Source organism: Oncorhynchus tshawytscha, linkage group LG15, assembly GCF_018296145.1.
Source record: "Oncorhynchus tshawytscha isolate Ot180627B linkage group LG15, Otsh_v2.0, whole genome shotgun sequence".
NCBI classification, from domain to species: Eukaryota; Metazoa; Chordata; class Actinopteri; order Salmoniformes; family Salmonidae; genus Oncorhynchus; species Oncorhynchus tshawytscha.
The window spans coordinates 34,565,322-34,579,493 of NC_056443.1; the positions used below are offsets into that span (position 1 = coordinate 34,565,322).

Below are 14,172 nucleotides of genomic sequence, written 5' to 3' on the forward strand. Positions count from 1 at the left end.
TTGATATGCCACACCTGTCAGGTGGATGGATTATCTTGGCAAAGGAGAAATGCTTACTAACAGGGATGTAAACAAATTATGTGCACATAATTTGAGAGAAAAAAGCTTTTTGTGCGTATGGAAAAATATCTGGTATCTTTTATTTCAGCTCATCAAACCAACACTTTACAAGTTCCGTTTATATTTTTGTTGAGTATATTTAGGACATCTTAGTTCCAGACACCCTCCTGTGGCCACAAAAAAGCATTGCAGTATCTGCAAGAGTGGTCGGGTTCAAAGGTCAGAGACATTGCGCATGCGTAAAATGCGAAGCACATCATGGGTCACGTCTGACGTTGGATCAACTAGATACGTTGCTACATTTATAAACTAGCTATATATATATTTTTTTTAATCACAGACATGACACGTTAACTCTGCACTTTTCATATTTTGTACTGTTAGCTAGACATATTTGACTACATTGTTTAGCGTCACCTGAAAGAAAGAAATCATGACTGCCAACGAGGATCAAGAGGTAATATCTGGTGATGCTAAACAGCGCGCTAGTTAGCTAACAGAGCTGGCTAGCAGTGATGTACGAAGGCTGAACTGTTAACAGTTTTCGACAAAAAACAAAGTTTCATGAACAAAGTACTAGCATTACCGTAGTCAGTGGATGCTTGGGCTAGTTTGTCTAGTTAGCTAACTGAAGAACTAGGATAGTTTTAGCCACACCACCAGTTAGCCAACGATAGCTCTGAGTAGTGTGAGTCGGTGCACTGAATCTCCTTAGATAGCTAACGTATTTATATTGAACAAAAAATATGAACCCAACATGAAAAGTGTTGGTCCGATGTTTCATGAGCTGAAATAAAATGTCCCAGATATTTTCCATACGCACAAAAAGCTTATTTCTCTCAAATGTGCACAAATTTGTTTACATCCTTGTTAGTAAGCATTTCTCCTTTGCCAAGATAATCCATCCGCCTGACAGTTATCGATCAACAATTTGATTAAACAGCATGATCATTACACAGGTGCACCTTATGCTGGGGACAATAAAAGGCCACTCTAAAAGGTGAAGTTTTGTCACACAACACAACAGATGTCTCAAGTTTTGAGGGAGCTTGCAATTGGTATGCTGATTGCAGGATTCCAGTGCTGTTGCCAGATAATTGAATGTTAGTTTCTCTACCATGAACCGCCTCCCACATTGTTTTAGAGTATTTGGCAGTATGTCCAATCGGCCTCACAACCACAGACCACCTGTAACCACGCCAACCCAGAACTTCCACATCCGGCTTCTTCACCTGCGGGATCATCAGAGACCAGCCACCTGGACAGATGATGAAACTGTAGGTTAGCACCACCAAATAATTACGTCAGAAACCGTCTCGGGGAAGCTCATCTGCGTGCTCGTCGTCCTCACCAGGGTCTGGACCTGACTGCAGATTGCCGTCGTAACCGACTTCTGTGGGCCAATGCTCCAAGCACGCTGGCACGCTGGAGAAGTGTGTTCTCCACGGATGATTCCCGGGTTTCAACTGTACCGGGCAGATGGCAGACATGGCGTTGTGTGGGAGAGCGGTTTGCTCATGTCAACGTTGTGAACAGAGTGCCCCATGAATGTCAATTTTAATGCACAGAGATACCGTGATGTGATCCCGAGGCCCGTTGTCGTGCCATTTATCCGCCGCCATCACCTCATGATAATGCACGGCCCCATGTCGCAAGGATCTGTACACAACTCCTGGAAGCTGAAAATGTCCCAGTTCTTCCATGGCCTACATACTCACCAGACATGTCATACGACAGCGTGTTCCAGTTCCCGCCAATACCCAGCAACTTCGCACAGCCATTGAGGAGGAGTGGGACAACATTCCACAGGCCACAATCAACAGCCTGAATCAACTATATGAGAAGGAGATGTCGCGCTGCATGAGGCACACCAGATACTGATGGGTTTTCTGATCCACCCCCCTACCTTTTTTTAAAGGTATCTGTGACGAACAGATGCATACCTGTATTATCAGTAGTGTGAAATCCATAGATTAGGGCCTAATGAACTTATGAACTGCAACTCAGTAAAATCTTTGAAATTGTTGCATTTTATGTTTTTGTTCTATATATTATCTAGCTACCTACCGTCTTTTATCCAGCATCAATGAATAACCTCTCTCTCTCTCTGTCTGTCTTCTCTATCTCTCTCTCTGTCTTGGTCTCTCTCTCTGTCTTGGTCTCTGTCTTCTCTCTCTCTCACTTTGGTTACTGTTCCAGATGGAGTTAGAAGCCCTCCGTTCTATATACGAGGGGGACGAGTGCTTCAAGGAAGTCAGCCCGGTTTCATTTCAGTTTAGGGTGAGTAGCTTGTTGAATGGGATGTGGTGCAGAATTTGTAGAGGTGAGATTCTCAATTGGGAAAACATCTGTCCAAAGAGAGTTCATCTTTGTCATATAGTGGTAGGAAATGAAGCGTAGTGGTTACAACAAGCAAGGAGGTGGGCAAAGCCATGCAGGAGATCGTGACATCCTGTTGGTGCGTTGTAGCATATTTCCATTGGGGAACTCCTCCTCTGAAGTAGGCATGTGCACCAACTCGATTCGACCTTGCACTCCTTCTAAACGACACAATTTTAAATATATATTTGAACTTTAGCAAAGCCTCAAGTCTATAACACTTAGTGCACTGTGTTTGTAACTGTTTTGGGAACAGAAACATGTATTGAGATCAGATGTTTAATCGATGAGTGTGCAGAATGTCGGCCCAGTTTAACACAGTTCCATCCTCTCCAACTACCTCTCGACTGGACTTCCTCTCACTACCATATTTGGTGGTGAGAAAATGGTTCTAAATGGATGCTTCAGTTTTATAGCCCCAGTGACATGTCTGGGTTACCCCTTCTGTCTGTGGTCCATCCTCTTCTCCTACGTGATCCGGAAACGGATAAGGTGGGGCCATATCTCGGAGATTGTCAGTTTGTTAATAGGCGGCAGGAGGAGTTTTATTTAGTATTTATTTATCCTATGGCAGGGGATGCTCAGGAATATCTTACTGCTGATGAATTTAAATCAGCCACATCTCCTTTAAACCAGCTGTTGTTGGGTGAAAAAAGCATTCACAGATTTAAAAATGATAAACTACTTTAAAAATATATACTTTTAGCCTCCCGGTTGGTGAAGTGGTGAAGGGCGTTGTACTGCAGCGCCAGCTGTGCCACTAGAGACTCTGGGTTCGCGCCCAGGCTCTGTCGTAACCGCAGCTGGCTTCCGGGTTGGGATGCGCGCTGTGTTAAGCAGTGCGGCTTGGTTGGGTTGTGTATCGGAGGGCGCGTGGCTTTCGACCTTCGTCTCTCCCGAGCCCGTACGGGAGTTGTAGCTATGAGACAAGATAGTAGCTACTAACAATTGGATACCACGAAATTGGGGAGAAAAAAAGGGGTAAAATTAAATCAAAAATATATTTAAAAAAAAAAATATATATATATATATATATACTTTTATGTATAAACATCTTTTATAAAATCTTTTCTTTTCGCCTTTTGACCTTTTTCAAAAAGAGTCGAGTAGAGGTCGTAGGAGACAAAGAGAGGAATCAAGGAAATTAAAGTGCGATTCTCCTAAATCAAATCAAATTTGATCAAATCTTATTTGTCACATACACATGGTTAGAAGATGTTAATGCGAGTGTAGCGAAAATGCTTGTGCTTCTAGTTCCGACAATGCAGTAATAACCAACGAGTAATCTAACCTAACAATTTCACAACTACTACCTTATACACACAAGTGTAAAGGAATGAAGAATATGTACATAAAGATATATGAATGAGTGATGGTACAGAACGGCATAGGCAAGATTCAGTAGATGGTATTGAGTACAGTATACATATGAGATGAGTAATGTCGGGTATGTTAACATAAAAGTGGCTAGTGATACATTTTTCATCCATTTTCCCATTATTAAAGTGGCTGGAGTTGAGTCAGTGTCAGTGTGTTGGCAGCAGCCACTCAATGTTAGTGGTGGCTGTTTAACAGTCTGATGGCCTTGAGATAGAATCTGTTTTTCAGTCTCTTGGTCCCAGCTTTGATGCACCTGTACTGACCTCGCCTTCTGGATGACAGCGGGGTGAACAGGCAGTGGCTCGGGTGGTTGTTGTCTCCCAAACCTCTTAGGCTCACCTGATTCAGTTGGTTTACTAATCATCTGGGTAGTCAGGAAGAGGTTTGGGGAACACTGTCGAGGTGAATGAACATTGTCTAACATCCCGAACCACTTCCCTTTCCAGATAGGAGAACATGATGACTCCAAAGCGTTCATTCTGGATATTTCATGGCCTGAGATGTATCCTGAAATGGCACCTGAAATTTCTCTAGATGGCTTTTTCAACAAAAAAATGTAAGTCACCGTTGACTCTGTACAAACTTATTGTGGTAAGCCTCATTTATGTTACTACCATGCCATATTATTATTATTTATTTTTACCTTTATTTAACTAGGCAAGTCAGTTAAGAACAAATTCTTATTTTCAATGACGGCCTAGGAACAGTGGGTTCAGGGGCAGAACGACAGATTTGTACTTTGTCAGCTCAGGGGGTTTGAACTTACAACCTTCCAGTTACTAGTCCAACACTCTAACCACTAGGCTACCCTGCTGCCCCATATGCCTAAGTTTGGGTCATGACCCACCAAAGCAATGCAGCGAGCCTGTAAAGATACAAAATAACTTTAATGTATAAAGTTATCTAACTAATTCCTGAGGTAATTACATTGAGTTGGTCCTGTCCTCCGTGGCTCTTTTGGTAGCGCATGGCACTTGCAATGCCAGGATTGTGTGTTTTAGAGTCCTCCTGGGGCCACTCCTATGGAAAATGTATGTACGCGAGACTTGACTGTAAGTCGTTTTTGGGTAAAAACACCAGCTAAATGGCGTTTTATTCTAAAAATGATTATTTTATCAGATCTTCAGAGACCAAGCAGCTGATCATCTCTGGGTTGGAGGAGCAGGTGGAGGCCAACCTGGGCACTGCCATGATGTACACCCTGTTCGAGTGGGCCAAAGACAACCAGGAAGCTCTGATGGAGAACCACCAAGCTGTGGTCACTGCCGTGGTCAGTGTGTTACACACACAACCACACACACACAACCACACACACACACCACACACACCACACACACAACCACACACACACACACACACACACCACACACACAACCACACACACACACCCACACACACACCACACAACCACACACACACAACCACACACACACACACAACCACACACACACACAACCACAACCACACTCACCACACACACACAACCACACACACACACACAACCACACACACACACACACAACAACCACACACACACACCACACACACACACCACAACAACCACACACACACAACAACACACACACACACACACACAACCACACACACACACACAAACACACAACCACACACACAACCACAGAAATAGAATGATTTGGAAAAGGACTTTCCGTTCAAGTCGGTTTAGTATTTATATACACATTGTGCTCATTAACCAGAGGTCACCTGTTTCCCCCCCAGACACTGACATCCAACAGCGACCTCAACGCCCCAGCCAAGAAGAAAGAGAAGAAGGAACAGCTGACCAAATCACAGAAGAGAAAGATCACATGTAGAACTGGTAAGGGACTGAAATAACTTGAGTATTTACTTTTCCATCATAAATGACCTTCTTTTTTAAAAAAAAGTCAAGGCTATTGATATTTAAATGGTGCTATTCACACTCTACCGTTCCAACAGATAACAAGGGGGAGCTCCCCAGAGGCTGGGACTGGGTTGACGTCATCAAGGTATATTCGTTCACGGCAGTTGATTTTGTGCCGACTGTTTTTGTTGTCCTATTTCATAAGACACCCTTACTATTGATAGAACCCGTGTTGCCGCTGGCACCCGTTGTTGCCGCTGGCACCCGTTGTTGCCGCTGGCACCCGTGTTGCCGCTGGCACCCGTGTTGCCGCTGGCACCATTGTTGCCAATAGAACCATTGTTGCCAATAGAACCATTGTTGCCAATAGAACCATTGTTGCCAATAGAACCATTGTTGCCAATAGAACCATTGTTGCCAATAGCACCATTGTTCATCATTTTAATTTCTCTCCTTTCTTGCATCATCAACTTGTTGAACATGACACTCCATCCAGCATGTAAGTACAATGGAAAAACGACATATTTCCCAATATACATTAAAAAAAACATGCCCCATCTGAGCTTACTGTGGTTTCTAAATACTTTTCTCGATATTATCGTTTTTCAGTTGAGCAGAACAGGCGGTAAAGAGGAAGACTAGAATGCCGTGGAGGAGGTGGAGAGGTCTCTGGTACTGCTTTTACCAGGAAGTGAAGTCTCCCGACCTCACTCAGACCACCTGACCTGGCCGCTGCTCCGTAGACTCCTTCCAGTCTGCCCCAAGACACCACACCCAAGATGGCCGCTTTTTCGCTCCAAGGGAAGACGGGGTCCCTCTACACCTGAACACAATCAATAGTTGTCAAAGCTGTCGTTTTGAGAGGGCGTCACACATACAGGTGGTTTAGTGTCATATCGGAAGGAGTTTAAAATGTGGCTTTTTTTATTTTTAATGAACTGTTTTCATTTGCTTGGAGGAGACCCCAAATGTGTGACTCATTTTGGTTGTACCGGTGGTGATGACAGTGGATTGCAGCGTGAGCTGCATTGAAACAACGAAAGCTTGTACGGGTGTGTGCTAGTATTTGTGCCGTCGGAATAGGTCGAGGTGAGTGAATGGTGAAGGGGTGGCAGTGTCATCTGTTTTCACTAGTACTGTATGCTTGTCAAAGTGGAATGATCTGGACCTCTTTGTTACCATGAGCCAGACTTCCATGTACTGTCATCACTGCCAGGGAATTGAAAATCTGTCCACTTTGAGACCGGTTCAGTTGCTAGGCATCAGAGCTGTAAAACGTGCTTTACCAGGACTGTCAACGAATGGCTGTATGACTTTAGGATCCTCAGTGTATCTGATGTACAGTGGTGTGGAACATAAACTCAACATGTTATGAAGGACACGACTGAATATGTGATATTGTGTCCCTTTAATTTAGAGACGTGCTGGAGAAACTTTTTTCTTTTTTTTTTTTTTTAATAAAAAAATGATTATTACGATATTGTTCTTATATTTATTTTTAGCTTGTCCATGTTTCCCAACTAAAAATACACCCTGGCATAATGTAGTGTATTTTATGTTCTGTTGTCGTTTTGATAAAGGAAAAAAACACAGAGAAAAGGCCTAATGTGAATACCAAATACTTTATCCCCTTGCACCAGTGTTGTGGGGGTATGATATTTGGTTCCCATGGCGATGTATCTGAATAGTATCTAGAGTGTAGAAAACATAGTAATGAATAGGAGGCCCGTCTGAAGCTTATTTTTCTACGTCATTAAAGCTATGTCCGGAAAATAAACTTTACTTTCGAATATCCCGACGCATTCTTAAACCGAGGTGTAAGTAAAGAACTGTTAACTCCGTCCGTTTATTATGCGTTTATACGCACCGGGTCAGTGCGTCGCAGTTGGCTTACTATTAGTGGAACATGAACCATCACTCGGAACTCCGCCCTGGACAACACTAACTGCCAAAGGAGTTGTCACTTCTCCAAACACAGTGGGACAGATGAAACGGTCAGCGTTGAATTGTGATGGTGGATGGTGAGCCATTGAAGCTTCGAGCGGGATAAGAAATGAATGCGCGAGAGCCAGGACAGCCAATGAAGATGGGTGATTCTGTCCTAGAATTAAGAACAATGTGGACTTCTAATAACGGAATTGTCCCCAAAAAGAAGACCAGGAGAGTAAGTTCCAACTATTTCGTTATTCCTGTGTGCGTTAATTTGCAATTATGGACACCTTGTAGCTTTCGTAAAAATGTGAACTAATTTTATAACTTTTTTTTCTCACACCTTATAGCTTTTATATTAAATTAACATGGCTTACTATAACTGAACATAAATGTGTAGCTCTTAATTAAGATTAATTAAGTAATGTTAGGCTACAATTTTCCATTTTGTTCATAGGTGAAAGAAGTTGTAATATTTCCACTAATTTCCAATGGCTCTACTTCACTGCGTCGGGTGAGTTTAGGTGCCAGCTAGTCTCATAATATTCTGTACACCATTAGATTATCTGCTCTCTTATCACCCAATTTGAGGGTTCAATTGTTCTACATAAGTCATTTACATTGATTTTCGTCATTAGTATCAGTTCACCCAGTGTTCCTTTCTCATTGGTAATGCGTCATAGCATCAGGACAGCAAAAACAAGAGAGCGACCATTCCCACGTTCCTAAGACTCCAGGAGATGTTCTTTTCCGACTGTCGATCCGACCATGCCATTCTAGCGAAAAAGATTAGGTCCAATAAGGTAAGGTAATTGATCCAGTTTGAGTGACACGTGTTTAAACAATGAGTGTGTCTAATTCTGAATGCTGATTTGTTAAAACAGCATTTCAACCGTTGTCTATTCCACAAATTACCACCAGATAAATCTATGATGTTAAAATGCCTATTTATTCTGTTCCATCTGACTGAGCAATCCACCGTCTCATCAGCTCAGCCAGGCAATTTATAAACTTGATCTCCACTATAAAAAGCATCTAGACATTATCTCACATTTCTTTCAAGACATTTAGTTTTCAACGGAGGTGATTTGTATAAACCTTGGTGTCTGTCTCTCCGACATTTGCAACATTGTTTCAATATTTAAATTCGATCTCCATCTGTCCCATAGTAATGAATGTGTCGGGAGTAGACCGACAGGGCAGCGTTTCTCAGCCTGTCAATGTATAGTCCATCCATGTGTTGCTTACTGTAGTCTGTATTTATATTGTAGAGAGCAGACAGGAGTATTCCTTTGACCAAAGTCAGTGAGGAGTCAGAGTCCCAGATAACAGCTCACCTCAGAGTAAGTCGTCTGCACACCTCTGGACGCCTTATGTTTTCAAGGGTTCTATCTAATTATTATGTTGTAAATCCACACATTCCTCTCAGTATCAATTTCTGCAGCGCCATGTAAAGTCGTATGGACAAAGCACACCGTCAGAGGAGAAAGGGGTGAATGTGCTGCATCTGCAGAAGACGTATTTATTCAAGGTGAGGAGGACCAAGCAACTCTTTGCTGATTCATCCTTTCTGATCTGATAATGGAAAAAAAACCTGATCCCATTCTTAATTTATTTTGGGCTTTTTTTTTCTCCTTTTTTATTTTTTTGTTAGGACAAAGCAGCTTTCAAAGCCTTACCAGATGGAGGACTTGATGACACTGAGGATACTGCTCCTCAAAACCTGCTGCAGAGTTTGGTGGCACTGGAAGAAGAGGAAGAGGAAGAGGACCGTGTTTGTGTAAACCAGGATGTCACCACATGGGCTGAAAGTGTTCCCGAAATTGTCAAATGTCTATTGGCTGGATCTTCTAATGGTGTTGTCAAGACAACAGGAGGTGACCCTCATTCATTAGGTCTCACAGTTATAACAGATGACCTGGAACGTGCCAAGAAGAGGAGATTCATGATCTACATATGTGGTGGATATAAAGGTGAGCGTGCGAGCGTGAGCGTGTGTGCTCGTCTCTGTATGTGTATCAACCATAATCCCATCCCCCCCCACACAGACACGGTGGCAGAGAGGAGTGCGTTGATGGAGACTGTGTTCCCTCGTCTGTACCTCTACTGCAAACAGAGGGGCTATGACTTCAGGATGGTGGACCTGCGCTGGGGCGTGGGAGACCCTGTGTCAGATAGACACGACACGGCAGAGCTGCACGTGGAGGCCCTCGCACAGTGTCAGAAAACACTGGGGCCAAACTTCATAGTGAGATATCTCTCTAGTTTAATTTGTTTTTATTCAAATCATTTCTCTCTTCCTTTTGAATCTTTCTTTTCACTGATCTCTTATCCAACATATCGTCCCACACGTTTACGACCCTTCTGCCAGTCGCTAGCTAAACTCCTGGATTCGTGATGTTATTCATTAGTGTTTTATTTGATAGTTATTCCTTGGTCAGAAGTACGAGGTCCAGACCCTGCCCAGCACTATCTCCAGAGAGGTGTTTGAGGCCATCGTGAACGTGGTGGAGAGAGACAGACAGAAGATGTCCAAGAAAAAACACCCCAAGATGGACGACGTCATCAGTGATTCCAAGTCTAATATCGTCACAGGAAGTGACACGGGCAGCTTTGTTGTTCCAGAACACAACAACAATCATGATTCAGGAGATCCAGCTCCAAATTCTGGGTTAATGAGCGATGAGATTTCCGTATCCCGTAATTCCCTCTCTGATGCAGATGAGACGCGGATAAGTCCTGCAGCGACGAGGTGTTGGGCAGACTTCGACCGGGATCTGATCCTACTCCAGACGTGGTACAGACTAGATGAGAACTGTGATCCTCCTGTGTACCGTCTACTCCCTGTGAGGTAAGATATAAAATTACACTGTTGCTCTTATTGCTATGCCTGATTTCAAAGTCTGAGAGATTGTCACAAGCTTGGCCATGACACATTGATGTCAACTTTTATTTGTATTTTGTAAAGCACTTTTTTTGTGGGTTTGTTGCATAGTGTCCTACCTGTTTGTTTTATGGATTGTTGAACTGTCCATCACAAGGACCACTAGTATAGTTTCTTATTTGAAGCTTGTGTAACTTGCTAAACTAGTTACCAACAACCATTGGGAATCCAAACCCAACTGGCATATGAAATGCTTTGTTTGGTTTCCATGGCTCTTGCCCCTAGGCCATGTGTTGTTATGAAAGTGATTGTTTGAGGGTATTTAAAATTAGCCAGACAAACCGTAAGGGAATTGAACTCTCACAGTACAACGACCCTCCCTCTCAGCTTTTTTTTCATTCCATTCACAAGTCTCTTAAATCACTTCACCATATTGGATTGTCGTTAGGTCTCCTTAGTCAATCATCTTGAAATGACCTAGTTCCTGTATGTGTTGGTAGCACCCAACAGCCTGACTTCCTGAGTAGAGATGGCCAGCGGAGGAGGCAGGCGAGGAAGGCGTGGCAAGCTACATGCTTGCACCTGTGGGGGGTGCTACAGAGGAGTGGGACAGAGGCTCTAGGGGAGGAGGGGACATCGCACCTCCTCAGGACAGGTTTGTAATGGGGTGTATGGGGGGTGGATCATGTTATTTCCCTCTTACAGGAAGTGTACAGGGGGATCAGGTTATTTCCCTCTTACAGGAAGTGTACAGGGGGATCAGGTTATTTCCCTCTTACAGGAAGTGTACAGGGGGGATCAGGTTATTTCCCTCTTACAGGAAGTGTACAGGGGGGATCAGGTTATTTCCCTCTTACAGGAAGTGTACAGGGGGATCAGGTTATTTCCCTCTTGCAGGAAGTGTACAGGGGGATCAGGTTATTTCCCTCTTACAGGAAGTGTACAGGGGGATCAGGTTATTTCCCTCTTACAGGAAGTGGACAGGGGGGATCAGGTTATTTCCCTCTTACAGGAAGTGTACAGGGGGATCAGGTTATTTCCCTCTTGCAGGAAGTGTACAGGAAGTAGTCTACCTTGCGTTTAGCCATGTCGGTTTTGACACTTTGCTCCCCACCCAGTTCTAGACTGGGAGGTAGAGCAGGGCCTCCAGTCACTAGGAGCCAAGGCCCCTCCAGAGGAACACTGCCACTGCTATAAGAGGGTCATCCCTGACCTCCACTACAGCCTGAGGAACGAACACGCTGCCCACTACATCGACTTGCTGGAAGGTCGACCGCAGGTCAACCACACTCTGAATGCAGCACACCAGGGCTTCATGGATCGCGTTCACAAAAAGGTAAGTGTGTGTGTGTGTGTGTGTGTGTGCGAGAGAGCATAAAGGAGAGAGCATGATACAAAGTCCGAATGAAAGCATTCATTTTGTTCCATACTTTCACAGAGTAACACTGCTCATCGATATCTGCATTGCAGTGGCGGTCGATGCCGTTTAAGATGAAGGAGGATTTTAATTGTTTATATGAGCATGGCCTTATTTCAATTGTTTTATATTTTTTTTATTTCACCATTATTTAAGCTGGCTAGTTGAGAACAAGTTCTCATTTACAACTGCGACCTGGCCAAGATAAAGCAAAGCAGTGCGACACAAACAACAGAGTTACACATGAGATAAACAAACGTACAGTCAATAATACAATAGAAAAAGTCTATATACAGTGAGTGCAAATGAGGTAAGATTAGGGAGGTAAAGGCAATAAATAGGCCATAGTGGCGAAATAATTACAATTTAGCAATTAAACACTGGAATGATAGAAGTACAGAATATGAATGTGCAAGTAGAGATACTGGGGTGCAAAGGAACAAAACAAATAAATAACAATATCAAATCAAATCAAATGTATTTATATAGCCCTTCGTACATCAGCTGATATCTCAAAGTGCTGTACAGAAACCCAGCCTAAAACCCCAAACAGCAAGCAATGCAGGTGTAGAAGCACGGTGGCTAGGAAAAACTCCCTAGAAAGGCCGAAACCTAGAGAGGAACTAGGCTATGTGGGGTGGCCAGTCCTCTTCTGGCTGTGCCGGGTGGAGATTATAACAGAACATGGCCAAGATGTTCAAATGTTCATAAATGACCAGCATGGTCGAATAATAATAAGGCAGAACAGTTGAAACTGGAGCAGCAGCACGGTCAGGTGGACTGGGGACAGCAAGGAGTCATCATGTCAGGTAGTCCTGGGGCATGGTCCTAGGGCTCAGGTCCTCCGAGAGAGAGAAAGAAAGAGAGAATTAGAGAGAGCATATGTGGGGTGGCCAGTCCTCTTCTGGCTGTGCCGGGTGGAGATTATAACAGAACATGGCCAAGATGTTCAAATGTTCATAAATGACCAGCATGGTCGAATAATAATAAGGCAGAACAGTTGAAACTGGAGCAGCAGCACGGCCAGGTGGACTGGGGACAGCAAGGAGTCATCATGTCAGGTAGTCCTGGGGCATGGTCCTAGGGCTCAGGTCCTCCGAGAGAGAGAGAGAGAGAGAGAGAGAATTAGAGAACGCACACTTAGATTCACACAGGACACCGAATAGGACAGGAGAGGTACTCCAGATATAACAAACTGACCCTAGCCCCCCGACACATTAACTACTGCAGCATAAATACTGGAGGCTGAGACAGGAGGGGTCAGGAGACACTGTGGCCCCATCCGAGGACACCCCCAGACAGGGCCAAACAGGAAGGATATAACCCCACCCACTTTGCCAAAGCACAGCCCCCACACCACTAGAGGGATATCTTCAACCACCAACTTACCATCCTGAGACAAGGCTGAGTATAGACCACAAAGAACTCCGCCATGGCACATCCCAAGGGGGGCTGCCATCCCAGACAGGATGACCACATCAGTGAATCAACCCACTCAGGTGACGCACCTCTTCCAGGGACGGCAAGAGAGAGCCCCAGTAAGCCAGTGACTCAGCCCCTGTAATAGGGTTAGAGGCAGAGAATCCCAGTGGGAAGAGGGGAACCGGCCAGGCAGAGACAGCAAGGGCGGTTCGTTGCTGCAGAGCCTTTCCGTTCACCTTCCCACTCCTGGGCCAGACTACACTCAATCATATGACCCACTGAAGAGATAAGTCTTCAGTAAGGACTTAAAGGTTGAGACCGAGTTTGCGTCTCTGACATGGGTAGGCAGACCGTTCCATAAAAATGGAGCTCTATAGGAGAAAGCCCTGCCTCCAGCTGTTTGCTTAGAAATTCTAGGGACAATTAGGAGGCCTGCGTCTTGTGACCGTAGCGTACGTGTAGGTATGTACGGCAGGACCAAATCAGAGAGATAGGTAGGAGCAAGCCCATGTAATGCTTTGTAGGTTAGCAGTAAAACCTTGAAATCAGCCCTTGCTTTGACAGGAAGCCAGTGTAGAGAGGCTAGCACTGGAGCAATATGATCAAATTTTTGGTTCTAGTCAGAATTCGAGCAGCCGTATTTAGTACTAACTGAAGTTTATTTAGTGCTTTATCCGGGTAGCCGGAAAGTAGAGCATTGCAGTAGTCTAACCTAGAAGTGACAAAAGCATGGATTCATTTTTCTGCATCATTTTTGGACAGAAAGTTTCTGATTTTTGCAATGTTATGTAGATGGAAAAAAGCTGTCCTTGAAATGGTCTTGATATGTTCTTCAAA

At 44.0% G+C, this 14,172-nt stretch overlaps 2 protein-coding genes across 3 annotated transcripts in view; both read left to right on the plus strand.

Moving 5' to 3' along the window:
• Nucleotides 1–287: 287 nt before the first annotated feature.
• rwdd (RWD domain containing 4) lies at nucleotides 288–7,161 on the plus strand. Its single transcript, XM_024405372.2, has 8 exons — nucleotides 288–517; nucleotides 2,260–2,340; nucleotides 4,266–4,375; nucleotides 4,939–5,089; nucleotides 5,560–5,659; nucleotides 5,779–5,828; nucleotides 6,180–6,182; nucleotides 6,293–7,161. The coding sequence occupies exons 1-8, from the start codon at nucleotides 494–496 to the stop codon at nucleotides 6,323–6,325; spliced, it is 552 nt and encodes a 183-aa protein (XP_024261140.2). The 5' UTR covers nucleotides 288–493; the 3' UTR covers nucleotides 6,326–7,161.
• A 447-nt stretch (nucleotides 7,162–7,608) lies between these two features.
• Nucleotides 7,609–14,172, plus strand: part of LOC112236757 — a 28,072-nt gene continuing 21,508 nt past the window's right edge. The window contains exons 1-10 of one of the 2 annotated variants that reach the window (XM_042298478.1): nucleotides 7,609–7,847; nucleotides 8,070–8,126; nucleotides 8,296–8,415; nucleotides 8,884–8,955; nucleotides 9,042–9,143; nucleotides 9,267–9,585; nucleotides 9,661–9,860; nucleotides 10,039–10,463; nucleotides 10,997–11,151; nucleotides 11,615–11,832. In XM_042298478.1, the coding sequence (XP_042154412.1) occupies nucleotides 7,737–7,847; nucleotides 8,070–8,126; nucleotides 8,296–8,415; nucleotides 8,884–8,955; nucleotides 9,042–9,143; nucleotides 9,267–9,585; nucleotides 9,661–9,860; nucleotides 10,039–10,463; nucleotides 10,997–11,151; nucleotides 11,615–11,832 (1,779 nt within the window). In that variant the 5' untranslated portion in view covers nucleotides 7,609–7,736. The remainder of the gene's footprint in view (nucleotides 7,848–8,069; nucleotides 8,127–8,295; nucleotides 8,416–8,883; nucleotides 8,956–9,041; nucleotides 9,144–9,266; nucleotides 9,586–9,660; nucleotides 9,861–10,038; nucleotides 10,464–10,996; nucleotides 11,152–11,614; nucleotides 11,833–14,172) is intronic. The other variant, XM_042298479.1, reaches the window with a different exon arrangement.